Source organism: Mixophyes fleayi, chromosome 10 (genome assembly GCF_038048845.1).
Source record: "Mixophyes fleayi isolate aMixFle1 chromosome 10, aMixFle1.hap1, whole genome shotgun sequence".
Taxonomy (NCBI): domain Eukaryota; kingdom Metazoa; phylum Chordata; class Amphibia; order Anura; family Limnodynastidae; genus Mixophyes; species Mixophyes fleayi.
The window spans coordinates 25184436-25211759 of NC_134411.1; the positions used below are offsets into that span (position 1 = coordinate 25184436).

General features: G+C 43.2%; 1 protein-coding gene across 1 annotated transcript in view; it reads left to right on the forward strand.

Moving 5' to 3' along the window:
• The first annotated feature begins 919 nt into the window (after nucleotides 1-919).
• The window catches only part of RAPSN (receptor associated protein of the synapse), a 32774-nt gene continuing 6369 nt past the window's right edge, over nucleotides 920-27324 (forward strand). Inside the window, exons 1-5 of the mRNA XM_075188108.1 lie at nucleotides 920-1732; nucleotides 19703-20041; nucleotides 24558-24716; nucleotides 26280-26378; nucleotides 26718-26840. Of these exons, the coding sequence (XP_075044209.1) occupies nucleotides 1520-1732; nucleotides 19703-20041; nucleotides 24558-24716; nucleotides 26280-26378; nucleotides 26718-26840 (933 nt within the window). The 5' untranslated portion in view covers nucleotides 920-1519. The remainder of the gene's footprint in view (nucleotides 1733-19702; nucleotides 20042-24557; nucleotides 24717-26279; nucleotides 26379-26717; nucleotides 26841-27324) is intronic.

Consider the following 27324-nt stretch of genomic DNA (forward strand, 5'->3'; position numbering starts at 1 on the left):
TGAGATCCATTGTCTAGTGCAGATCAGCGTGCGTCACATGATTGAGACCCAGTGCTCCCATGATGCACTTCTTCAGATTATGACTTCTCAGCACGTCTTGGTTGTATAATTAGGAAGTTAGTGAAATGTCTCTAGTTAGATAGGGTTGGTGATTTTCTCGTGTCTTGTTTTTGACAGAGAAGTGACACCCATAAGCTACCTTTGTGCTTTTATTAATACTCTGCTGTCATTTAGCCCTGTAAAATTAGAAACATGTAAAAGCCTGCTAGTTGAGGTTAGCTTGGGTACACACTACAGGTTATTTACCCGATTATCGGGCCCATCAGACGATAAACAACCGTTCGGTCCGATATCGCATTAGTGTGTAGACTCCAACGATCATGTTTTATCGTTCCAAAGCACATCGTATTGTTTCATTCGATTTTATAGACAGAATAAAAATCTCTATAAACGAAGGAACAATGTCGGGCAAATTCTGCAGTGTGTACCGTATGCACTCGCAACCAGCAGTGTAGACAGATCTCTATAGAGTTTACAGAGTCGTGATCTTATCAGCCGATGGTTATGACAGATGAAGAGCACAGATCTGAAGGTAAATCTTGTAAGACTTGTATAGTGTGTACACAGGAATCAGCACGCTGGTCGGGACTTTTAGTCGTTGGTAAAATCAGTAACGATATCACATGGGGAGATACTTTCTGTAGTGTGTATTCAGCCTTAAGCATATGTCCCACTAGAATTACTACCTTGCTAATGAAGAAAATCAGTGTTACTGTTTGCTCATCATGGAAACATAGAGAGTTATTAGTAATATCGCTAGAGCAGCATTTTCTGCAGTCTACCTAATTGTCTCCACAGTAGTTTAGATACAGAAGAATGTGGCAGGCTGTTACGGAGGACAGTCGGTAGGCTGGGAAGAAGGGGCTATGATCTCTGTCATCTTAGCCTGTGGAATTCTTGCTGCTTCTCCAGTTGATCATTTGTCTGTCCTGGGGATATTTTTATACAGCTCCTCTTCTTGGGAGGGGGTAGTCTCAGGCAAAAATTAAATCCGTCGTAGTAGTGGTGGTGGGGTACAAGGCCTTTTAAATTTGGATCTTACTGCATGTTTCTGTTAATGGGTAGAGGGGTGGGCTATTGGTGCTTTCTCCCTCTCTGACCTTGAGTCACTAGCACTGGCATTCCTTTGAAGAGACGAGCCTGAGATTGGCAGGCACAGCTGTGCCCAGCAGTGGGGGCTGGGGCCAAATCTGGATGTCTCTCGCAAACCAAGGCGTGTGCGCTCTCACTTCCAAGCTGGGTACCTGTATGTTTTCCTATCACAGTTCGTATGGTGGTCGTTCTGCGATTCAGAATTACGCTCCCTCCAGGAAATTTTTATGTGTGCTGGGTGGTTTTCAGGCCTCCGGTAGCTGCAAGTTCCATGGAAACTATGGGCATCCGGTGTCTGTAATCTCAGCCTAGTCCTTTCATCTGGGTTTTAACGTTGCAGCTACTGGCTTTGCCTACACGGGATTTTATGAGCCTTCTGGGTGAGAAAATGGGTCAGGACCAAACCAAACAGCAGATCCAAAAAGGACTTCAGCTCTATCAGTCTAACCAGACGGAAAAAGCTTTACAGGTTTGGACTAAGGTGTTGGAGAAGACCACTGATGCCGCTGGCAAATTTCGGGTCCTTGGGTGCCTGATAACGGCCCATTCTGAGATGGGAAGGTATAAGGATATGTTAAAGGTAACTACAGACTGACTGTTCATTAGAGACAAAGGGCTAGATTTACTAAGCTGCGGGTTTGAAAAAGTGGGGATGTTGCCTATAGCAACCAATCAGATTCTAGCTTTCATTTATTTAGTACTTTCTACAAAATGACAGCTAGAATCTGATTGGTTGCTATAGGCAACATCCCCACTTTTTCAAACCCGCAGCTTAGTAAATCTAGCCCAAAGTATATGTACTTAATGGTATGGGGGAGACACAGGAAAATACAGGACTGAATCATACATTGAATGGTTTCTATAAGATGAAAAAAAATAACGTCTGGTAATAACATAGATTCTAAGTTAAAAGCGATTTCTATTAATAAGGTATAGTACATAGATAATTTGCATGCACAAGTTTTCATGTGATTATCATCAGCTCAATTGTGACTACAAACGTAATTTAGAATGAATCCACCCTGTCAATCGGATCAACTTTTCAAGGAAATCATGGCGAAAGTATAAGTTGCTTTTAAATTGTCCCAATAACGAGAGATCCACAGCTTGTGCTGTCTGTGCGATTTTTCCCCTTGCACTCACTTCCTGAACGTGTTGAAGATATTGCTTTTTAAAGTGAGAGATGCAACAAAAATATCTTCCACTATCAATAGAGGAAAGAACACATTCCGTCTCTGCTATGCAGTTTGTATCTCTGTTATGCAAGGAAGTTCTTAAAGGGATATGCTCATCCAATTTGTGTCATTTCACAGTTCTGTTTAAACAACCATAGCTATTTTAGGAGGAGAACATTTTGCAAAAACTTTTTTTTAAGGTTTAATTTTTGGACTTGGCAGCAGTTTTTTTTTCCACTGTTGCTTCAGTATCAATGGTTTGTTACTTTTCACTAGCGTTTTAATAATAATAATAATTCATAGTGTTTTCTATAGTCTTAAGTAAGACTAAAGCCGGCCGTGCATACAGGCCGACAGGATCAGCCCGGTTTTGTAGCCGTGATCCAGCGTCACAGTGGCCTGTCGGAAGATGACTCTACACAAGGGATGGCGGTAATCTCTGACCACATATCTGAGCATGTTTGGTAATGATCCAGTCAATTTTGATTGGATGATTATCTGTGGGCAGCACGGTGGCTTAGTGGTTAGCACTTCTGCCTCACAGCGCTGCAGTCATGGGTTTGATTCCCGACCATGGCCTTATCTGTCTGGAGTTTGTATGATTTTCCCGTATTTCCCTGGGTTTCCTCCCACATTCCAAAAACATACTGGTAGGTTAATTGGCTGCTATCAAGATTGACCCTCGTCTGTGCATGTGTGATTGGGAATTTAGACTGTAAGCTCCAATGGGATCAGGGACTGATGTGATTGACAAATACAGAGAGTACATCGCTGTGGATTTAGTGGCTCTGTATAAATAAATGATGACGATGGCACAACATATAGCGGCTACTGGAGAGAAAAGTGCGAAACGCAGTGATTCCAAATCTATAAAAAATAAATATGTTATTGGTTTAAAATTCATAACCGTGCTACTAATTACAAAAAAAAAACATTGAAATATTATTGTATCCATTGAAATGAAACCTTTTTTTGGCTTGCATTTTGCTGTAGTTTAAATACCTGACTTTCGGTGTAATACTGGTTGTTTCATGTTACTGCAGCAGTTATGTATTCTGCATCCCAGTTGTAAAACGCTACAGAATTTGCTGGCACTATATAAATGATGATGATCATGTAAAGTTGGAATCTCTTAGCAGTTATGAATTGGAAGTGCCCTATGCTTTGTATAGTAAACTAGACAACAAATGCAGCCAAATCTACACTGACTACTGACTTTTTTTAAATTAGGCTAAACAACATTTTTAATTTGGCAAAATCGACCAGTTATGCTTTAAAATAAGATTGTATGGAATAATGTACATATGTCTCCAACACTCAATTATTTGCCAAGGAAACAAATGAAGCCTTTGTAGGATGAGGGAGATGATTGTAATAACTTAGCCAGTGTAGTCTAATGTTGTGTGCACACTACAGGATTTTTCACCCAATTATCGGGACAATCGCACGATAAACGTCCAATCGGCCCGATATCGCATTAGTGTGTGCGCTCCAACAATGAGCGATTATCGCTCCAAAGATTATCGTATCGTTTCATTTGACTTTATAAACGGACTAAAAATCTTGTTCAACGATGGAACAATGGCGTTCCAATTCTGCAGTGTGTCTGCACTCAGGACCAGATCTCCATAGAGTTTACAGAGTCATGATCGTTTCAGCTGATGGTTATGACAGATGAAGAGCACAGATCAGAAGGTAAATTTTGTAAAACATGTATAGTGTGTACACATGATCCGGCATGCTGATCAGAACTTTCAGTCGTTGGTAAAATTGTTAACGATATCACATCGGTGTCACGAGCCGCGACGGTACTCACAGCCACCGTGGCTCACTTCCTGTGCTCCCCGGCGTCCCGACCGTCACCATGACGACCGGGACGTCACTTCCTCCCAACTCCCGACCGTTGCCGAGGCAACGGTCGGACGCTCTGCAGTGTAGCGCCGCGTCCCGGCAACAGGGGACAGCCAGGCGCGTGCGCAGAAGTACTTAATAGCCTGGTGGCTATTAGGCTCTAATTTATTAATCAGCCAGCTCCTGGGAGTAGTTGCAGAGCTAGGCTCTGATTGGCCCACCTGTATATTTAAGGCAATGAGGTCTGCAGCCTCACTGCCGGTTATAGCTTCTGTTACCAGTCTGCTGACCTGCTCTGCTCCTTGTTCCAGTCCTTTGGATATTCTGTTGGATTGCCCGTTTATGACCCCATGCCTGGATTTGGACCCTGCCTGTGTTTCTAGTGACCCTTGACCTCGGCTTGTGTTTTGGATTCCCTGTCTGCTGCCAGCCCTCGACATTTGCCTGGACTTCACTCCGCTCTCCTGGGTTCTCCCCAGCCGGTATGCACTTCACGACCCTCTGCTAGTCTGCGGCCAAGTCTGTCCCCACCACTAGGGGCTCCAGTGAACACCTGACTGGCAGAGCAGACTCCGGATTGTGCTGTACCGGCTAGAGGGGTTCCTAACAAGCGGGAGAAATTTTCTGTAGTGTGTACCAAGCTTAACCGTTTCCGTTTCCTCCCTAGACCATCAGCTCTCAGTGGGTAGAGACAGAACATCACTCAAAGAGCTAAAGACTCATAACAATTTTAGCTGCATAATTAGTATGATATTGGATTAGGTAAAATGTGAATAATCCTGATCTGCAACTTGTTTAGTCTAAAGGGTGTATATGTCAGGAGTAGCGTTAGTGACGGGATAAAACTGGTGTTGCTTTGAGAGTCACCAACAATTAAAGTACCACAAAAAATAAAAGTACCTTGTATAAAAGGCTTAATAACATTTGTATACATGTAAATGGCTTCTACACTGAGAGAGAATTTGAAGTGTTTGACATTTTATTTACAGTTGCTGTTTAGCGGAATGAAACTATTCTCTGTAATCAGCTATTGTCTGCGAAAGCGGTGGTAATCGCTTCAACGATTAGGATAATACCGACACAGAGGACACCTACAATAAAAGAACGATTTAAGGATAAAACGACAGCTACAATGACAGATCTTACCTGAAAAACGACTCTGCAGATCTCCGATTCCAGCAGAAGGATGACGGCACCTCCTTCCGACTGTTCAGACCAGGTCTCCGACAGCACTGTGTAACGTCAGTGCGCCCTTCGTGGCTTTAAAGTCTGTCATTGTAGCTGTCGTTTTATCCTTAAATCGTTCTTTTATTGCAGGTGTCCTCTGTGTCGGTGTGATCATCATCAGCAACCCGTACCCCACCCTGGGAAAGAAGGCTAATAGTGGTTGTTGTGTGTAGGGAAAATGTAATTTTGCAAAATGAGGTGAATATTCTGCTCATCGTTACAGTTTACGTATATATCTCCCATTTGTCACGATTTAGGCGACTTGTCCTAACAGCCGGGAATGCTGGGAAGTATACCTCGCTCACCATAGTGACCCCCGCCCAAGGAATTGCAAGTGTCTTTAGAGATGGGGGCTTGGCAAGGCATAACACTAGGCAACCCCCCACTTGGTGTGATCGTGTCCACTTTTTAGGGTGTTAGTAGGTGTTGTTTACTTAAGCTCATTATAAGCAGTACATATTAGAGCCCACATAATTAAAGTGGTATTTATATCTCACATCCATATACACTACCCCAGAGGCAGTCTGGGGCTGTCTTGTGGGACTTATAATTCCTCGCTCTGTATAATGAACACAATCTTTGAATGTTATTAATCTAGACCTGTGATGGCCACCGGACACGTTTCAGGGGTCGAGTGTGTAGCCACTAGCCTTCAAAGGGGCAGCACATTCTCCCTAATTTCGGTAATAAATAAAAGAAAAAGACCCAAAATGACCTACACATCCCCACTTCACTGTTCCCAAAATGCCTCACATGCCCCTCAAACCTTCCATAGACCACAAAATGACCCTCAGACCTCCCACTTGTTTAAAAATGCTACCGCTAACTCCTAAATGCCCCACATGACCTCAGATCTCACATGTACTCCAATACTCCCTACATACCCCCGCTTACTGGGAGTACCAGTGACCGCCCACTACTAATCTAATAACAAAACAGTAATTAAATAATTATTTTTCCCTTGGACAAAGGAGGGGAGACCGGAAACTATTGCACTCCTCCCTCTGCTTGCCAGTGCCAGGGGAGGACCTAGACTTTATTCTTAGGGGGGGGCGATTTAGCATATTCACGCCTCTCCTTCATTGTGATTGGCTGGCCCAGTTGGCCCAGCCTCAACCCGTGATTGGCCGTGTTGATCGGCGCCTTGGACACATTTTAAAGATAGGCTTGTGCTCAGGGGGAGGGGGGAGATGGCCCCAATCACCCCGGTCATCCCTCCCCCCCGGATCCGCCACTGGCCTGTGCTTTGTGCTGTCTCTGCATTCTGCAGTAGAGGTCACGTGATGTGAAGTCAGCTGGGCATTATGTTGCCCACCACTGGTCTAGACTTTATTAACAAGACAAGGTGCACATCTCAAACTACAACTCCAAGCACATTGTTATACCCTGCTGCCCGTAAGAGAACAGCCTCCATAGGTTCCTGTATTATATAAACCAAAGCACTTGAAAACTGCACACATAGAGAGGGTGTATGGTTATTCAGGAAAGTATGATGTACTATGTTTCGGGAGATGAAACGGGGGTGGTGTCTGGCTCCTTTTTCAAGATCTAACCTTCCTGTGACCATTCTTCAGTCAGAGTTCTTATCACATTCCTGTGTGTGCAGTTTGCAATCTTTTATGTTACTATTTCCTTAGACTTTAAAAATGAAGGATTTTAACAGCTGTTGAACTATGGTTTTTGTTAGCATTTCTATGAACATTTTTTTTTTTTTTGCCACTTCATGTAAAGTTTCTGTAATGCAACTACAGTGCATTACAGGAACCAAATGTACAAATAAAAGCTAGCCACTCACTTAGTAACACATTTGTTCCCCTGTGAACAATCCAACTGATCATGAAATGCGTTAGCCACCAACTTGGACTAAGATGTGACAACAGCGATCTGATCACGTTATTGTGACCCTCCCCCCATTCACACAGCTTTATTAATCTAGCTGGCTGAAATTTCTAGCTTGGAACTACTGAAAAAAGAACATATTTAGAACTTTTTATATCCATTAACGACTTCACACAAACAGCACAATCGTTTTGATAAAGTTGTTTCATGATTTCCGGTGATTGGGTGCCTAGATTGGATGCCTAGATTGGATTTCAAGTGGTAGCGATAGTTTCTGAACCTGCTGTTTGAGACTGCACGCACAAATATAATAATTTCATAGATGCCGACCAAGGCCATTATGAGCCTGGTGGCTCAGTGGTTAGCACTTCTGCCTGACAGTGCTGGCTGGGGTCATGAGTTTGATTCCTGAACAGGGCCTTATCTGTGTGGACTTTGTATGTTCTCCCCATATTTGCGTGGGTTTCCTCCCACACTCCAAAAACATACTAGTAGGTTAATTGACTGCTGACAAAATGTTCTCTAGTCTGTCTGTCTGCCTGGTAGGGAATTTAGACTGCAAACTCCAATAGAGCGGGGACTGATGTGAAAGACTGCGGAATTGGTGGTGCTAAGTAAATAAATGATGATGATGATGAGGGCTGTGAGACCAATTTTATAAATTATTTGTTGATCTTTATTATTTGCTATTTTAATATACTGTGTGTATATGTATGTGTATATATACATATATATAATGTGACAATTGGGACATCTTGCCACCTTCTACTGGAGGAAACAGTAGTGGTCTCCCTGAGAAACCACAGCCTAAAGGTGCTGCCAGAGCGAGGTCTGACAGGAAGCTTAAAAAGCTGGGTTTGATCTGTGTATGGGAGACTGGTGCCAAAAAGTGGCCAGTAACCAATTAGGGATCTAACTGTTATAGCCAGAGTTAAGGGCTATTGGATTATATTTATTGCTGTAAAAGTTTCATTTTGTTTGTTGAAGACACTGCCAAGACTGTTTATCCATCCTGACAAGTAAAATAAATGTCAAAGTGCTTCAGGAAAACATGTGTGAGGAGCCATCTGTTTGCACACTTTTCTCAATATATATATATATATATATATATATATATAGCTGTAACCACTCCAAAATTCACTATCAGTTCTAGTAAAAATGTATCTAATGAAAGCAAATATCTGCCCAAGCAAATATAGAGGAAAGTCCAACACATTTCCAATCTTTTCTCCATATTTGCCTCTTCTCGTTCTCTTTGCGTGGCTGACCACAGGGTCGTGCACAGAGGAGCAGACTGGACAATTCTTTCTACCCTCTCTTGTTTGTGTGCTGCTCTCTACCCTCAACCAAAATCACCTGTCACCTCTACTTCGTTTCTGAGCAGTGCTGCATGGTATGTAATGGTAAATATTACATATGGCACCAGGAGAGCAGAGAGGGGGCCACTTCTGTTCATGCGCCGCTCAGGAGAGGACTCTGCTCTTTTCAGTGCAAAGCTGTATGCTTGGGGGGTGATGTGGAGGTGCAGGGGCCTCGGGTGGGAGCTAGCATTGTACCCATGGCAGTTCCACCACTGTATGAATCGTCTTTGCTTCCAGCTCCATGTATGTTAGTACATACAGCCTTAGTCTTGAGTTCTGAGTTACAGTCCAGTAAAACATCTAGGCACAAGTTATTAAGATATCTCTGTATATTTTATCTATTAAACTGACTTCATCAGCTACAAATTAAACACACACGTATGAAAACCAATATAATAGAAAGGATCTGTTCCTATTGTATTTTAGAAAATTAAAGCAAACTTCTGATTTGTTGCTATAGGCAACACTATCTTGTTATTAGCACCCATTTTCATAAATACCCTTTATAGTGTCTAAACAAACCATATATATATAAACATGTTAATATATTTGTCACAGCTGTATAGTTTATTCTGTGTCACAACTAAATTTCAGACATGTGAAAGAACAAGAGCCAACTTCAGGGCAGGTATGGAATACTCGTAAGGAATGTCATGAGTTATGTAGTAGCGGGAGCATGCTCACTGCGCTCGTGAGCCGCCTCCGAGCATAAACGTCACAGCTCCTGCCTGACTCTGAAATACCACATGAGGTTACACAGTCTACTGCACAGCCCCCAGCAACAGCTGAAGTGCATGATGCCGAAGGTAGAATACCTGGAGAAAGGGAAGGATCGGCGCACTTTAGCAAATGGTTTTCTTAAAAAATGTCATGTGTGATAAAGGAAGTGTCATTCTTTTCTTTGCTTAATTGTGCTTAGCAGAGGGGAATGTCCGTGCTTCGTGTTATGTTATCACTCGGTATAGTTTAAAGTTAGGAGGGGGAGGGGCATTCTAGAAAGTGGAGGAATCTGAAAATGTTCTTAAAAATTAGTTTTAAGAAACAACAATACAGTGTTACAGCGATTCTTGTATGTTGTAAAATGTCCCTTTTTATTGCACATTTTTACAAATAAATATATATATATATATATATATATATATATATATATATATATATATATATATATATTCTTTAGACAAGCTATAGCTCTACATTTTTAATATGTAGGGCTTATTCCAGAGCCATACCTAGACATTTTAGAGCCCTGGGCAAAAAGATTACATTGGCATCTTCTCTCATTTTGGTGGATGTAGTGGGTTAACATCAAGTCATCAGCCAAAGTCTTGTGAAGCATTATTGTGAGGATCCACAGCACAACACAGCTTTATACATGGACAGCATACCAAGCAATGCAGAAAGTTCAGGGTTCCAGGAGATTTTTTGGGGAAAGGGGAGGAGCCAGTATAGGAAAATACATAACTTGCCACTGCCCATGTGATGTCAGCAGGACTTATATGATCCTGCTGACATCAGTCAGCAGCTGATAAGTTTCTTTTGCTTTGCTATGTTTAAGTTATTTAAGTGAGACATCAAACTGTGTTATTATAACCTCTGACTGGGACTGTATTTTGCTATCGAGAGCTGTTATAGCACTGTCTAAAGGAGTTTGTTCCAGCCAAATCTGCTGTATTTAAAGTTATCTGCAAGCAGACTGGGACATAGATAGCAATCACTTACCACAAGAGTTTATCTATATTGCATCAGAAGTTTGTTTCTATTGTGAAACTGCCTAAAATGGTTGCTGATGAATGTATTGCAAGTTGTTTAACCCTACAGTTGCTGGGAGAGAGCTGCTTATCCCACTAGATGGATTGCGAGTCCTTTACACAGGAAATCATTTATTGTGGAGAATTGCTGTAGTTTATGGAGTTTAGGAGTCACGCATGTGTCAGGTTGATTACTGATTTCACCCTGATTTTTGTGTGATAAGTATGATCTGTATAATTGCACTAAAAGTATTGTGATTGGTCTATATTATCTGCTGTCACAGAGTTTAGTGTGATGGTCTAATTAACTTGTAGCAACTGGTTTTCTACTAAAGTATCTATCCTTTGAAATCCATTTCACTGAAGCACAGTGCCTAAATTTAAATTGGGATATATATTTATTCAGTGACCTATGTGTTGTGTCAATTTATGTTTGCATATTGTTGAACCAAGATTCCTAAAATGTTATTTATTTTGTGACATGTTGAATAACATTGCATATTGATGGTATCGTGGTATTACCTTCCTACACTACTGCTACTTACTTATAAACCCACGAGTTTATGCAGTTTTAGCTTTGTGTTGCTTGTTTTATTCCAACACTACTGGGGGGACCTTCGCCTCTCTACCATGCCACCGAGCCTGTAGAATCCTTCCTTACACTACTTTTGGGTTGCCAACCATCCGCCCTGTTACATATATATCAGCCAACATATACACCAGCCAACAGTAGACTGCATTTAAGCTCTTAAATAGGCCCAATCTCCTTTCCTATGAGGAATGGATGGGGCTTCCTCCTGACTCCCAGGAGGTTGACCCTTTCCTCAGATGTGGCAGTGTCTCGCCCTGCCACAGTGGCAGTAACAGTAGATGCCTCCTTGAAGCAGCCCCACTCTGCCAGAGGAGATATGCTTTATCTGTTGTAGGGGCTTGTCCTGCCCTTTCCAATTACTAGGTGGTCCCCCAACCACCTCTCTCCCTCCCCAGACACAGGTTATTGTTCACGGTGTGGCTTTTTAAGCCCTGTGCTAAGCTGATCCTTCCCCTTCAAATACAACGGAAATGCACTGCATACCACTGTTAGGTGTACGTGCCTCCCCTTCTGAAGTGTTAAGCATGATATTCAGGACAATGTGCTAACATGACTTTGCCACCAGAATCATAACAGTTGGCAGACCGATCTGCTCTCTCCTACTTGCAGCTTTGATTAATTTGTGCTGCTGCTAGTGTATTAAGCTCAGTTAATGCTCGGCCGATCCTGGAACGCTAGGGCTTTGTTTGGAAAAGGAATAGGTACAATCCAAATCCTGGAAAGCCTAACAATGAGTAAACACTCAAGGCCTCCCCCCCCTCAACCAGCCCGATATTAAGTAAATAGCAGCCGCAGTTAATAAATAGGCCTCCTATCCCCAACTAGCGTAGAGACTACACATTGCATTAATAGCCACTATAATACATTGATAGCCCCTACCAACCCCACATTACATTAACAGCCCCCCCCCCAATTTATTACAAAGAAACTCTATTAAAATAATAACTCCTAATGGTCATTATAATTTATATTACTGGTCCCCAATATTTTACATTAATATACCACAACTGCCACACTTATCTGACTGATCTTCAGGGTTTGAATACTGTGTGTGGCAGACTTCTCTGTCTGTCTCCTCTAGGTCCCTTGTTCTACACATGTTGAAGAACGGAGGGGGTGGCGCAGAGGGGAAGGTGAGAAACAGGAGCAGGGAGGAAATGTGAGAAATGGAAATGGGCCAGGAAATAGAAGGAATGGTGATGAACAGGATGGGAGCCAGCCAGACATCAGGGCGGAGGAGTGAATCAGCCACCAGCCCTGACTGGCGATGCACCCATACTTGCATCCTGTACTAGGGTGACAGACAGGGACATCAGCCAGTCAGGGCAGGAGGCTGGTTCCTGGGCCATAACACCCCAATGCTACCTATAAATAAAATGTATACAAAAAAAAAAAAAAGATTTAGACATCAAAGAAACAGGTTCAGCCGGGCAGTGTTAGGGGTCTATTTCAGTGGTGAGGAAAGCCAAAATACTGGTGTAAGCGACTCTTTTAATACTTTTCTTATTTATTAAAGGGTTAACTCTGGAGAGATCCTAGATTTTTCTGGCATTAACTACCTATCCATCAACCATCAAGCTGAGAAAAGAAAAAGCTTCTCAAAGTTACACCATCACAGGGTGGGAGGGGGCACTACTGGGCAACACCACCATAGTAAACAGTGGAACATATTGAGAGCTAACACCCTGGCGTCGTAAATAGACCCCTAAGTGAGAGTCTAATTGTCTAGTGCAGTTGGCCCTGACTGTAGTCACTAGTCTCTGGATACCAGGTATCTTTACTTGTTGGTCTTGAATTAATTGTAATATCTTTAAAGCTGACAAATGTATTTAAGAAACATTATGAAAAAAAATAAAGAAAAAAAATAATAACTTTTACAGAGCATAAAATGTTGCTCTTCCTATAAGTTCATGTTCTTTTGAATAAAAAAGCCTGTTATAAGCCATTATCGCGGCTAGCAGTGCTCCCTTACAGCACAGGGGTCATGGGTTCTATTCCAACTGGGGTCTCTGTGTGTAGTTTTTATGTTCTCCCCGTGTTTGCGTGCTTCTGACAAATACATTCTCTGCAATATGCGGCCTAATATTTAGGTGCTTTATAAATGTTATAAAAACACACATAACCTCCTAACGGCGCACAGTATGTCTCAATATATAAACCTGAATATAACGTTCTCCCCCGGCCATTCAAGAGATTCGTGAACTCCCCAATAATAGTAGAAAATAGTAGAAAATAAAAATGAAAAACTATTACAGCCCTGAGCGTTGTCACCAGCCCTAATCACAAAACTAACACTAACACAGATTACCAATATATATATATTTATTGATATCACACAATAATAAAAACAGGCATTGTAACAATAAATGCTGTACTATGGACAACAGATTTCCACTTTTACGTATGCGTTATGGTAACAACATGCCGGCGTGTGCAAATATGGATATTCGACCTGGGTCAGTTAATGTTCCTCTGAGGGCAGGTGCAAACACAGGATTTATAGAGGGGGGTTTCCACACCACGCCACCAGTGGGCGTGACCAGCATGCATGGGGGCGTGGCTATAATATTAGACAGTGCTTGGCTGCTCTCCAACTCTTCCTATCCCCATAATATACATGGGCAATGCTGCCTGCACTACTGTTAGGTGCACGCAGCTCTCCCTTTTCAAGCAGAGCCGTGTGAAGCGGGAGCAGGGTCCAGCCACCTCAATTATACAGAGTCCCAGGCTTGGAGGGGGGTTTCCAGGCACTAGGAAACCTCCCTTTCGGTTTGCCTATGGAGGGGGAATTCAATTGCCGGCAATTATGGTAGAAATCTCTGCTCATTTTTGCTTGAACCTCTATGGGGATTTCTGTCAAAATATCTTCTGCAAGGTGTCTCCTGAACGTCCATGAGACTCTCCGGGGCTAATTGAATTTCCCCCTAAATCTCTGTTTTTCATCGAGGAAAAAGCGCTGTAAGCTGTAACATCCACATAAACACTGTCAGCTGATTGATAGATGAATCGCTCCGTACCGGGAGGTCGTGGCCATGAGCCGTGTTAACACTGTTGTACCAGTTAGGGAGGATTCACATGCACTGCACTCCGTAGAAAGTGTTGACCCTCCTGATGATGCTGGAGATCAGGTCTGTTCGAACACTGCCCGCGCCTCTTAAAAGGATATTCAAACCTCCGACTGAAGGACACCCATAGAGAATCATATAGCGATGTTCAAATCCGCAGATAATGAGACATACTCACACTTAAGTGGATTCAACAGCGGATCAAACGGCAGACTCCGTCCCGAATATTACAAAACTTAGCGGAATGTTTATGAATAAAGACAGTTTTCTTACAAAAGAGGAGAATCGTTGATCACTTGGTTTTCTCATATAAAAAGAAATATGACTTAATCCTAATGTGTTTCAATACGAAACATCCTACATTGAACTTTATAAATGTCATAAAATAAATGTGTGGTATAGATCTTTACACGTGAAAGCTGGTTATTATTATTATTACCATTTATTTATATAGCGCCACTGAGAACTCACTCACATCAGTCCCTGCCCCATTGGGGCTTACAATCTAAATTCCCTAACACACACACACACACACACACACACACACACACGGGTCAATTTTTTAGCAGCCAATTAACCTACTACGCATGCATGACTCCTGAGCTCCGTAAACAACAGCAACTCTCCACAATCATCATCATCACCATTTATTTGTATAGCGCCACTAATTCCGCAGCGCTGTACAGAGAACTCATTCACATCAGTCCCTGCCCCATTGGAGCTTACAGTCTAAATTCCCTAACACACATACAGAGCGAGAGAGAGAGACTAAGGTCAATTTGATAGCAGTCAGTTAACCTACTTGTATGTTTTTGGAGTGTGGGAGGAAACCGGAGCACCCGGAGGAAACCCACGCAAACACGGGGAGAACGTACAAACTCCACACAGATAAGGCCAGTGTCCGGAATCAATCTCATGACCCCAGTGCTGTGAGGCAGAAGTGCTAACCACTGAGCCACCGTGCTGCCTCCATTATTGCTCCCTCCACAATTTCACTTTGTATTTACCAGGAGAAGGTTCTTAATTCTGGGCTGCTGTAGAACAATTAGGATAATACAAGCCGGTTGTTTACATAAGATTATAGCTGTGCTGGAGTTTAGTGGAAACAATAGACTTCTGACAAGAATGAATGTATAACCTGCACTGCTTAGCAAGCAGCACAGAACACTAATACAGAACAACAGGCTCTTTTCTTTAGTAAAAACAAACAAACAAAAGAAACACAACAATAATTTAAAGTGTAAGATAGGAAACTATAAAGAAAAAGAAAATAATTTATAGTATGGAGTTGTGAGCTTTCCTACACATACAATATAAGAACAAATCCATTAAATTGCATTCAGACAAAAATCACAGGGTAATTAATTATGTAGTTGCACTAGGGTCAGCCGTTCCGTTACATGAGGGAAACCGAGAGTCTCCCAGGCTCTCAGTCTAAATGGTCGTCCAACCAATTTGATATGCGGGAAAACTTTTCAGACTGAAAATCAATGACAACCCCCATGTCATTTAATTATTGCTGCCCTGTGCTTGTGATTGGAGCTGATGGGAGGGTGGGCGTGTTTAGTTGGCTGTATTATTTAACCAAGGGGTGTGGAGTGTGTGTATTTTGGTGATTTAATATGTTTTTATGGAATAATATTTTTAGGTATGATATACCGGATACTAATAGACCTCTCGTCCATTATCATCATCGACATCATCATTTATTTATATAGCGCCAGCAGATTCCGTAGCGCTTTACAATTGCCCATTATACGGGCACCACACCAGCACTGCTTATAGATTATGTAGATAAATATAAAACACAACCTGTAAATCAGTGACAGGCAGGGCCGGATTAACCATAGGGCTAACTGGGCTACAGCCCAGGGGCCTCTGGCATCCAGGGGGCCCTTGAAAGTGCTCAGCAGCAGTATTGATCGGTCGCGGCGGGGGCGCCCCCGGCGCGATCAGTGCTGCTGAGCACTTTCACTGTGGTCCTTCTCCGGTGAGCTGTAGTCTCCTTACTGAGGAGATCTCGTGAGTCTCATTCTCACGAGATCTCCTCAGTAAAGAGCGTACAGCGCGCCGGGGAAGGAGGAGAAGGAGGTAAGTGCCGGGGAGGGGGGAAGGGGGTGAGGCGGGCAGCTCGGCTCACCGGGAAGGGGGGGGGGGCCCTCACGGGGGAATAAAGGCCCCCTTAGCCCAGGGGCCTCCATTCCCTTAATCCGGCCCTGGTGACAGGTAACATTTCTTTCATCGGTGGCCTCGTCTGCGGCCTTCCAAGTGTCTGCATAACGGAGGAGGGAGAGCAGACTGAGCACACTGCACTCTATCCTACTCCGGTGTGCAGAGCGACCCCTCTGTGTTATGAGGAGGAGGTCACATGACGCAGAAGTCGTCTGTCCTTTGTGCTGTACAGAGGAGATCACATGACACAGAAGTAGGCTGCCCCGGGGTATAAGGTTGGGAGCAGCCAGATGGGGGGTGTAGAGCTCAGGTGAAGGTCATTGGGCCACTTGTCCACCATCACTCTACAATCTATGACCAGCCCCAGACAACCTGGACTGATGATCAGAGTGAAAGGAGGATCCAGCAATGTGGGGTCTTCCAGTAGAATAGTATCCAGCTTCCAGACTAACCAGAGCAAGGCCAGGCTCTTTATTGGAGAGTAGTGGCAACCTGCCCCCTCTACCCCACTTCCTATAGTTTATCAGCCTGGAGCTGTGGATTAATGAATGAATAGAACCCTACATAATACACAAGAGGTCCATAACAACCTTGTCCATCATGCCTAAAAAGTAAATTATAAATAATAGCACCCATTATTCAGCAAAATACAAAAATTCCCCAGCTACTTGTTCAAAAAAATCTTTAAAATAAATAAATAAATAAATGTAAAAAAAAAATTCTATTCTGGATCCGACATAGTCCAGCTCAACTGCTTAATGACAAACAGGACTATATTAGACCAGACGGACAACCTGTGACTCCCAAATTGTACTCTGACAGCTGGACATACGCAGGTTGCCTCATTGTTCTACAGATTACTGCTTAGGCAACCTTCGTCTCACCAGTTGCTGTGGAACTAAACGTCCCAGCATGCTACTTGTTGTTCACAGAGAGTCAGAGGTCGCCCAACGCAATCCAGAATGGCCATACAGATTTGCTTTCACCATTTAAAGCTAAATTCCTCAAACCCGGTTCTCAAGAGCTACCAACAGGTCACGTTTTCAGGATTTCTGTCTGTAGAAACAGGTGGGATAATTTACTGACCCAGCCAAATAGATTAACTCACCTGTGCATGATTATAGAAATCTGAAAAATTTTTACTTTTGGTACACCTTGAGGACTGAGTTTGAGCACTTCTGAATTAAAGGAGAGGGTTGGGTCTTGACCATATTTTTTGAATGTGAAAAAATCAGCTGCTACACATAAAGGTTTTATGGTCTTCTGTTCATTATGGGAACTGTCTTCAGGGGGTAAATGTATCAAGCTTCAGGTTTGAAAAAGTGGAGATGTTGCCTATAGCAACCAATCAGATTCTAGCTGTCATTTTGTAGAATGTACTAAATAAATGATAACTAGAATCTGATTGGTTGCTATAGGCAACATCTCCACTATTTCAAACCCACCGCTTGATAAGTTTACCCCCAGCAAGTTATATACATAGGGAAATGAAAATACATAATAAAAATGCATATGTATATATTCTGTATATCTTCATGTAACTAGTACATTGTCTTAACTTGTTTATTATTTTATACATGTTCAGAAAAAGGGCATTAAAAATGCTCAAGGCTTGACACTCAAATGGTAACAATTCTCTGAGTTTATGCTGCAACTTAATGTTAAGTAGGTTGTAGATTCTACATATTAAGTTTACGTACAATATTCAGCAATAGTCTGTCTTTTTGTTAGGCTGAATGCTGAGCTCTATCTTCTCTTCCTCTGTCACAATCAGCCGTCACTTTCATTGCAAACAATTAGTAGCTTCATTAACACTAATTAGCCAATAGAGTTTCCTATAGAGTCTAATCAGTGGATGGAGCAAGAGCCATTTTTATTACTGTCATTAACGCCCCTACATAACAGGGCAGTGCTTGCTGTCTCTATAATTTGTCCGTGCTAATGAGCAGGGATGGCCTTAGCTATGTTACTGCTTGAGGCGACAAGTAAACGACACCTTCTCAGGGGTGTAGGTGGGAATGACTGGGCTCCAAAATTGTGATGTCCTCTCTATACACTGTCATAGTACCGTACCCACCGTGATGCCTGCTCCATCCTCCTTCAGTATTTAAAGGGCGGAGGACTAAGTGCATTAGTAGCAATCTGGAAAATCAGTTTAAATTATATCTAGTTATTTCCTCATTGTTTTCCAAATCATATAACTGCCTGGATAAATTTATTATGATGATCATCATCACCATTTATTTCTATAGCGCCACTAATTCTGCAGCGCTGTACAGAGAACTCACTCACATCAGTCCCTGCCCCATTGGAGCTTACAGTCTAAATTCCCTAACATACATACAGACAGACAGACAGAAAGACTAGGGTCAAATTTGATACAAGCCAATTAACCTACTAGTATGTTTCTTGATTGTAGGAGGAAACCGGAGCACCCGGAGGAAACCCACGCAAACACAAACATGATGCCGTATTAAATTTGTACTGTAAGGCACATTTCCCCCCCTGTCAAGTTAGGGCTCATAGCAGTTGCATGGAATGAAATGGTTAACATTTCAGTCCCCAACAGAGGGAGAGGGGGCGTGGCTATGCCACAGTGGGGGTGTGGTCATGCCTCCAGAGGGCTGCCTAGCGATGTAAAGCACTAGAATGCGCATTAAGGGGAGTGTTCAATTAAGACGACAGATCGCAGGTACGCCTGGCTGCACACATAAAGTGCCAATACGGTACCGCAACATATCGGATTTCCCTTCGAAACTGTGAAGGGAAATCTACGATGTTACGGTAACGGGAAGTTGTTCTGTTATACAGAGCAACTGTGAACGGAAGATACCTCCCTAGTCGGGACAGTGGGACAGAACCCTAAAATTCGGACTGTCCCACTGAAATTGGGTCATTTGGGAGGTATGACTGTAGTTATGCCCTTGGCTCTCCCTTTTGGTGCACTATAAACATTATTCACTAGTAAAGCTGTTCCCGCGGGTCCTGAAAATGAATAGCTCCCATGGAGTTTGTCTCGTATAACATCTGTGTGTTCTAACATACACGGAAAACCCCAAAACATAGAATTGGAGAAGACATCATCACCATTTATTTATATATCGCCACTAATTCCACAGCGCTGTACAGAGAACTCATTCACATCAGTCCCTGCCCCATTGGAGCTTACAGTCTAAATTCCCTAACATACACACACAGACTAGGGTCAATTTGTTATCAGCTAATTAACCTACCAGTATGTTTTTGGAGTGTGGGAGGAAACCGGAGCACCTGGAGGAAACCCACGCAAACACAGGGAGAATATTCAAACTTCTCACAGATAAGTCCATAGTCGGGAATCGAACTCATGACCCCAGTGCTGTAAGACAGAAGTGCTAACCACTAAGCCACCATGCTGCATAGGACAATATGACCTGGATTATTCCACCAACAGTAAATCTTCTATTATAATGTGATATTAACCACAGACCTGTGTATATTAAATGCACCCAATGTGCAATACATACATCTGTTGTTTTAGTTTGCAGTGATCCAGATTGACACGGCCCGAGAACTGGAGGACCCGGACTACTTGACCGAGAGCTACCTAAACCTGGCCCGGAGCAATGAGAAACTGTGTGAGTTTCAGAAGACAATCTCCTACTGCAAGACGTGCCTGAACATGCAGGGAACATCTGTCAGTCTGCAGCTGAACGGACAGGTGTCCCTAAGCCTGGGGAATGCCTACCTCGGCCTCAGCGTGTTCCAGAAGGCCCTGGAATGCTTTGAGAAGGCTCTAAGATACGCACATAACAATGATGACAAGATGCTGGAGTGCAGGGTCTGCTGCAGCCTTGGAGGCCTCTACACACAGCTCAAGGTTAGCAAACCATAAGTCAAAGTTTGGTCTATGCAAATGCATGCCTCTGTTTATGTCAGAAGTACAGATGGTTTTAATGTAGCTTTGGACAACCCTATTGCAATCAACACCTGGTAACATCACCTGAGCAGATGCTTACAGAGATAACCGCCTAGAATACTTTGAGTAAATGAATTTGGGATAACTATGGCTACAAGTACAGGGGAATAGTCCAGGTAGGAGAGAGACTTGTACGGAGGAGCAGAGGGGGGGAACTATTTACATATTGACATTACACAGATAGATGGGACAGCATATATAATATTACAAATACCAATGAAGAGATAGATTTACAGAAAAGAGCCAGGGGGAAGACTCAATAGAACTATATAGCATTGCTCCTCATGCAACGCTAATAGTCAGGGACGAAACTAGGAATTTTTATGCCCTAGGCCAGGGGTAGGCAACCTGCGGCTCTCCAGGTGTTTGTGAAACTACAAGTCCCAGCATGCTATTCCAGTAGATAACAAGCAGATAGGTGGCAGGGCATGCTGGGATTTGTAGTTTGACAACACCTGGAGAGCCGCAGGCTGCCTACCCAGGCCCTAAGCACATCATTTTGTAGTTATGCAAAATTGTAGGCCACACCCACTGTCACCATGTCACGCGTCCTTTTTGCTATGTCACACAAAGCTATGACAAGTAGGGTATAATATCAATTTTCATATATATATATATATATATATATATATATATATATATATATATATATATATATATACACACAGTGGAAAATTCTAAAAATGACACATTCATGCAACATCGTATAACACAGACTAATTACAATTTTTTAGCTATATTTTTTCCTAATTTTTAATTCTGCCTCCTACCACAACTCATCTTTTTTTTTTAGCAACCAATCAGATTCTAGCTGTCATTTTCTAGAATGTACTAGATAATGGTAACTAGAATCTGATTGGTTGTTATGGGCAACACCTCCAGGTCAGTCAGCAACATCTCTCTGTACCACACTCTGCTACCTACCGGATAGCAGGACAGCTGCTGGGGGAAGCGTCTCCTTATCAATGGCTCCTCTCACAAGAATTAGAAAAGAAGTGCCCTCCATTCACTCAAATACCTTGATGCATACACTTTGCCCCTCACATCCATTCAAACAAACATGCAGCTGTCAATTTTACTCTTTGGACAATTTAGTCCACTACTAGATCCATCCAAACGACACCAAGATCAATGGGAAACAAGTCTAATTCAGGAAATGTCACAGTGTTTTCTGCACCGGGAATCAGTGCTGCGCCAAAGAACGCAGCTTAAGCCACTAACAAGCCGCCGGCAGGTAAAGAGAGAAATAGATTGGCAGTAAGTGGGTTGCAGTACTCAGTACATGGTTATGGTGCACTTCCAATAATGACATTGGTGGATTTTATTGGGTATTTTTTTTAGAATTAGCCATCTTCCCCACTGCTTACATTTCTCTTCTCTAACTTTGTCCAACAAAAGGAGATCTCATTTTTCATGTGGATGCAAAACTAGTCTGACTTATATGCCTAGCCAGCACTCGGCATGGAGCACACTGGTCTTCCCCTCCACTGAGAGTTCTTTTGCCGCTTACTGATCTTAGCGGCAAAGGAATAAAACTCCGACCCGGTGTTTTTATTGTGAATGTGCTGCCATTGGTCTCCACACATGATGACGTTAACTGGTACAAGCTCTGAAAGTAAAGCTTTACCGAACTTTACAGATAGCTGCTCTACACGGTCCCCATTGTGAATTCCGTGGACTGTGGCCTTGTGCGTTAGTATGCCTAACGTGGGAGATATCTCCGATCAGAAACAAATTTTTCCGCACGATTTAAGGCTTGATAAATAGACCACTGAGTTATTGATGCCATTCTGGGTCCTGAAATAAAGCTGCAGAGATTTCAATATTAGCAACATGAAGCCGATTCTGCCTCTTAAACAGAAAATCCAGGGGCGAGAAAGACAAATGCTGCCCCCCAGCCCTCAATTTTAACCAAATGAACCTAAAATATTCCTAAATTGCGCCCTCGGCGGCCACCCCTGTCGCACAGCCCTAGTTACGGCACTAATTTAATTGTATAGTATTTTCTATATATTGTGCCTTGGAAATAGGAAATAACCTGCATTGTCATAGGCTACAGTCTGAGAGTCTTTTAAATTAATTAGACTACACCGGCGGTTCCCAAACTGTGCGCCGCGGCTCCCAGGGGTGCCGCGGCACTGTCTTAGGGGTGCCACGGGCCAGCTGGCGCGCGGCAGAGGGGGTAAAGTGAGAGAGTGCAGAGGAGCGTGACAGGAGGGGACAGAGCAGAGTGACAGCGTGACAGGAGGGGACAGAGCAGAGTGACAGCGTGACAGGAGGGGACAGAGCAGAGTGACAGCTTGACTGGAGGGGACAGAGCAGAGTGACAGGAGGGGACAGAGCAGAGTGACAGCGTGACAGGAGGGGACAGAGCAGAGTGACAGCTTGACTGGAGGGGACAGAGCAGAGTGACAGGAGGGGACAGAGCAGAGTGACAGCGTGACAGGAAGGGACAGAGCAGAGTAACAGCGTGACAGGAGGGGACAGAGGAGAGTGACAGCGTGAAAGGAGGGGACAGAGGAGAGTGACAGCGTGACAGGAGGGGACAGAGGAGAGTGACAGTGTGACAGGAGGGGACAGAGGAGAGTGACAGTGTGACAGGAGGGGACAGAGGAGAGTGGCAGCGTGACAGGAGGGGGACAGAGGAGAGTGACAGCGTGACAGGAGGGGGACAGAGGAGAGGGACAGCGTGACATGAGGGGGACAGAGGAGAGGTACAGCGTGACAGGAGGGGGACAGAGGAGAGTGACAGGAGGGGGACAGAGGAGAGGGACAGCGTGGCAGAGGAGCTGTGACAGAGGGCACAGGAGCTGGGACAGGGGGCAGAGGAGGGGACAGAGGGCAGAGGAGCTGGGACAGCGTGACAGAGGGCAGAGGAGGGGGACAGCTTAAGAGGGCAAAGGATGGGGACAGCGTGACAGGAGGGGGACAGAGGAGAGTGACAGCGTGACAGGAGGGGGACAGCATGGCAGAGGAGCTGGGACAGAGAGCAGAGGAGCTGGGACAGCGTGAAAGAGGCAGTGGAGGGGGACAGTGTGACAGGAGGGAGACAGCGTGACAGAGGGCAGAGGAGGGGGACAGTGGGCAGAGGAGGAGGACAGCGTGAGAGGGGCAGTGGAGGGGGACATCGTGACAGGAGGGAGACAGCGTGACAGAGGGCAGAGGAGGGGGGACAGCGTGACAGAGGGCAGAGGAGGGGGGACAGCATGACAGAGGGCAGAGGGGGCAGCGTGAGAGAGGACAGAGTGTCTGGATGCAGAGGGGGCATTTTTGCATACAACTAAATAAGCATTTCTGTCCTGACCTAAATACTTATTACAATTTTTTGACCCAACTACTTCTAAAACAGGACTGCTCGGTAATTATTTTGGAGGGGTGCCTTAAAAAAATTATGGAGACTCTAAGGGTGCCGCGAACTGCAAAAGTTTGGGAACCACTTTACTACACTATCGGAATTGCAAGCTTACCAATGTAACCAATAAGTGTGCAAGTGTTTCCTAGTTGGCCTACAGCACACATTTTTCCCAGTGACGAAACTTGCCATGGAATGATCGCCCTCACCTGGTGAAGGGGTGAAACAGCACCAAATACTGTGCAATTTATGTGGCATGATAGATGTGTTGCATGCATGGTATTATATTGGTTTAGTTAAACTTTGATACCCTTTTATAACGAAGTTTAACAGTGTGTTTTGCATTGCCTATATGTATCTTGTATTTTCTGTTGGGTATCAACTTCCCTGAAGATTCAAACACTCTCCGAGATATTCTTTGTTGATGGGAGTTTGAAGTTCCAGGTGATTTCAGAAAAAATATACAGCTGGCCCCATAGGACTTGTATTCCAGTTTCACTGCAGTTCAAATTGTTTCCAGTGCAAACCAAAGTTAATTATGCTGAATTATATTTTGTGAAGGTTAATGGTCCTGAGTCACTAAGGACTGATGTGAGTGAGTTCTCTATACAGCACTATATAAATAAATAGATGATAATTAAGGAAAGTAAGGCAAAAAAAATGAGTAAGTTTTCCCCTGGACAAACCATGTTACAATGTAAGGGGTGCATATTAGTTTATTATTTTGCACATAAGTTAAATACTGGCTGTTTTTTATTGTAGCACACAAATACTCGATAACGTTATTTTTACACTGAAATTTAAAGTTGATCTAGGACATGCCCTTCCCCAACTATAAATCTGTCCTCACATTTTAAATTTACCTCCCCCTCCAATGTAACATGGTTTTGCCAAAGTGCAAAGTTACGCTTTTTTTTTTGCTTTCCTTTCCTTAATGAATCAGGCACAATAAGTTTTACTTTACTGCTACAATAGAATACATCTAGAATGAAACTATAACCATTTAACGATGTCTGCCTGGTTACCATGATGTAGTGGCATTATCTCCCACTGTCCTTTGTGCAGGACTTTGAGAAGGCTCTGTTCTTTCCATGTAAAGCGGCAGAGCTGGTCAACGATTATGGGAAAGGCTGGAGCCTCAAATACCGAGCGATGAGCCAGTACCACATGGCGGTAGCGTACCGCAAGCTCGCTCGTCTAACGGACGCGATGGAGTGTTGTGAGGTATGAGAATAAAGGGGCTAAACTTGAAATTAATACAAAATGTCTAACTCCCATTCCCATTGGTAGAAGGTGTCTGGGGAGACCCATTGAAGTCTCTGGTGACCCCTAAAGGGCTTCCTGGTTACAAAATTTGCGAAGAGGTGAAAAACAAATGTTAAAAAACAAACAAAAAACATACCAGTTTCTGCTGTTATAACGTCCTAGACCAGGATACAAAGTATAATACCTGGTACTGATAATTACTTGAATACATTTCATAGCAATTTTCTCAGATTACTCTAAGTAAACAGATGCATGGGAAATGGAATTCTTCATGATGCTTCTTTGTTTCCATCTAGCTAATGGATGTAAAATAAAAAGTTATTTCAATATGTTACCAAATGAAATCCATATAGTAACTGTACAAAATCTAAAAATTTGCTTGGATAGGTTAAGAAATTAAAACGTAAAAACCTGGCTGAACAGACAGAGCACAAAACCATGAATACGGGTTTGATTTCACCAGGTGTAAATCACAAGATTGCATTGTACATATTATATTACAGGATTCCATTACTGAATGATGGGACCTGTATGGGCGCCATATCTAATCCCACTCTGCGTTTCTTACCTGTAACGTATAGGGAACTCTAACTCAATATTTCAAACCCTTCCCATAGGATTTAGCTAATGGAATTCTAAAAAAAAATCTAATCTGTCTAGAGGAGAGGAAGGAGAAAGGGGGCAGAGAGAGGGGGAGAGGGCGTCACTGTTTACTAATGCTTGCCAGGTGTTTACAAAGAAACCCAACCCCACGAATGTGCAAAAATGCCTAATGTGCTTATTTTTGCTCAAATATGCCCCCTTTTACAGGACATGCAGATAAAAATAACGATGTCTACGAAGGATGCAGATTTTAACCTCTCTTGTTGAGAGGTACTGGGCAGATTGGCGCATTCATGCATCTTGTATTGCTCACACATTAAATAAAACAGGATTTAATTTTGCTAGATGAGATATTTAAATGAGAGTCTGCATTCACAGGGGGTACTCCCTGATTGGCAGCTGCCTGTAGAATGACTGTTTGTTACAGGTGCACAACAGGTGCTAATAATAGGACTTGTATACATTTAATGATAAGACGACATTAGATCCATCAAAGTGCATTTCATGTGGGTAACACCAATGTAACAAAAACATTCAAACAAACGAAAAAGACTCATGTAATACAGACAATCCCCGGTGTACGCTCATGACTATTTTAGGAATGAACAGTATTTTGGAAGAAAAATCGTAAATTTGAATTAGGCGGGTTCATTTGTGTACATGTTCCATCTTGCACATTTGCAGGCAGACCAGCAAAACTTTCCAAATTAGGGGCATCCCCAATTTCCAGGGGTGAGGGGAATGTTGTCAAAATCAAAACAGCAATAGAGGAAAACAAAATTAAGGCTAGTGTCCCTTTAAGTGTTAAATATTTCAAAACATCCAACATTTTGCCCTTTTCTGTAGCTCTACATTGACCGATGTTTGGGAGGTTAGAGGCCTTTTGTTATGTGTTTAATAACATTTCCTGAATTCTAGGAATCTATGAAGATAGCCCTGCAGCACGGGGATCGTCCTCTTCAAGCACTCTGTCTACTGTGCTTTGCTGATATCCACAGGAGTCACGGAGACATTGAGGTTAGTGGAATCTGGAACATGTGCACCCTGCTGCTTCAACATGGTGTTGCCCATAGCAACCAATCAGACTCTAGCTAGCGTTACCTACTACATTCTAGATGATAGAACCTAAATGGTTACTATGGGCAACACCTCTACTTTTCCTTTTAAGAACGTTCTATAAATATACCCCCAAGTGTACACATATATATATCCTGAGCTGACCGAATACTCAGCCTATAAGTTTACTGGTCACATCACTGAGGCGTGAACGTGCCTCATACCGCATTAATGTCCACCTTGCTTAGGGTACAGGCCAATTTCAGATGACTTATGACTGATTCTACTTCTTGTTCTCAGAAAGCCATCCCTCGATATGACTCATCCATGAGCATAATGACGGAAATCGGTAACCGGCTGGGCCAAAACCAAGTGCTGCTGGGAGTTGCTAAATGTTGGCTGCACCACAAGGAAATGGACAAGGTGTTGTGAGTTGTCCAATAGGGATGTAGACTAGAAGAGGGGAGGGGGGTGCGTTCTGGTACAGAGCTTAATATATGCCCCGAAAATGACTGTGTAGGACTTCAATGTGTAACGTTTTTCAAGGACAATCTCCGTTTTTGCGGTATAAAATTTCTGACAATGCTAAAAGAACTCCACCCAAAACTAAAATCTGATATTGGATGGAGTTCACTATGTTAACACTAAACCATATCTTCTACTTACCTGTGTTGCACAGTTCACCTATTCCAGAGCCTCCAAGGTTCTGCGGATCTATTATAGTCCTACTTGCCTAATTCAAATAGGAAATGTTGTTGTCTATGCCCCTCCCATCTGTATATCCTGCATGCACTAGATAGTACAAGGGGGACGGGGCTCTGACAACACTGTTTCCTGTTTGAAACAAACAGTACTAGTTACTAAAGAGCAGTGGCAGAGTAGATGGAGGGATTGGCGCACTGCAGGT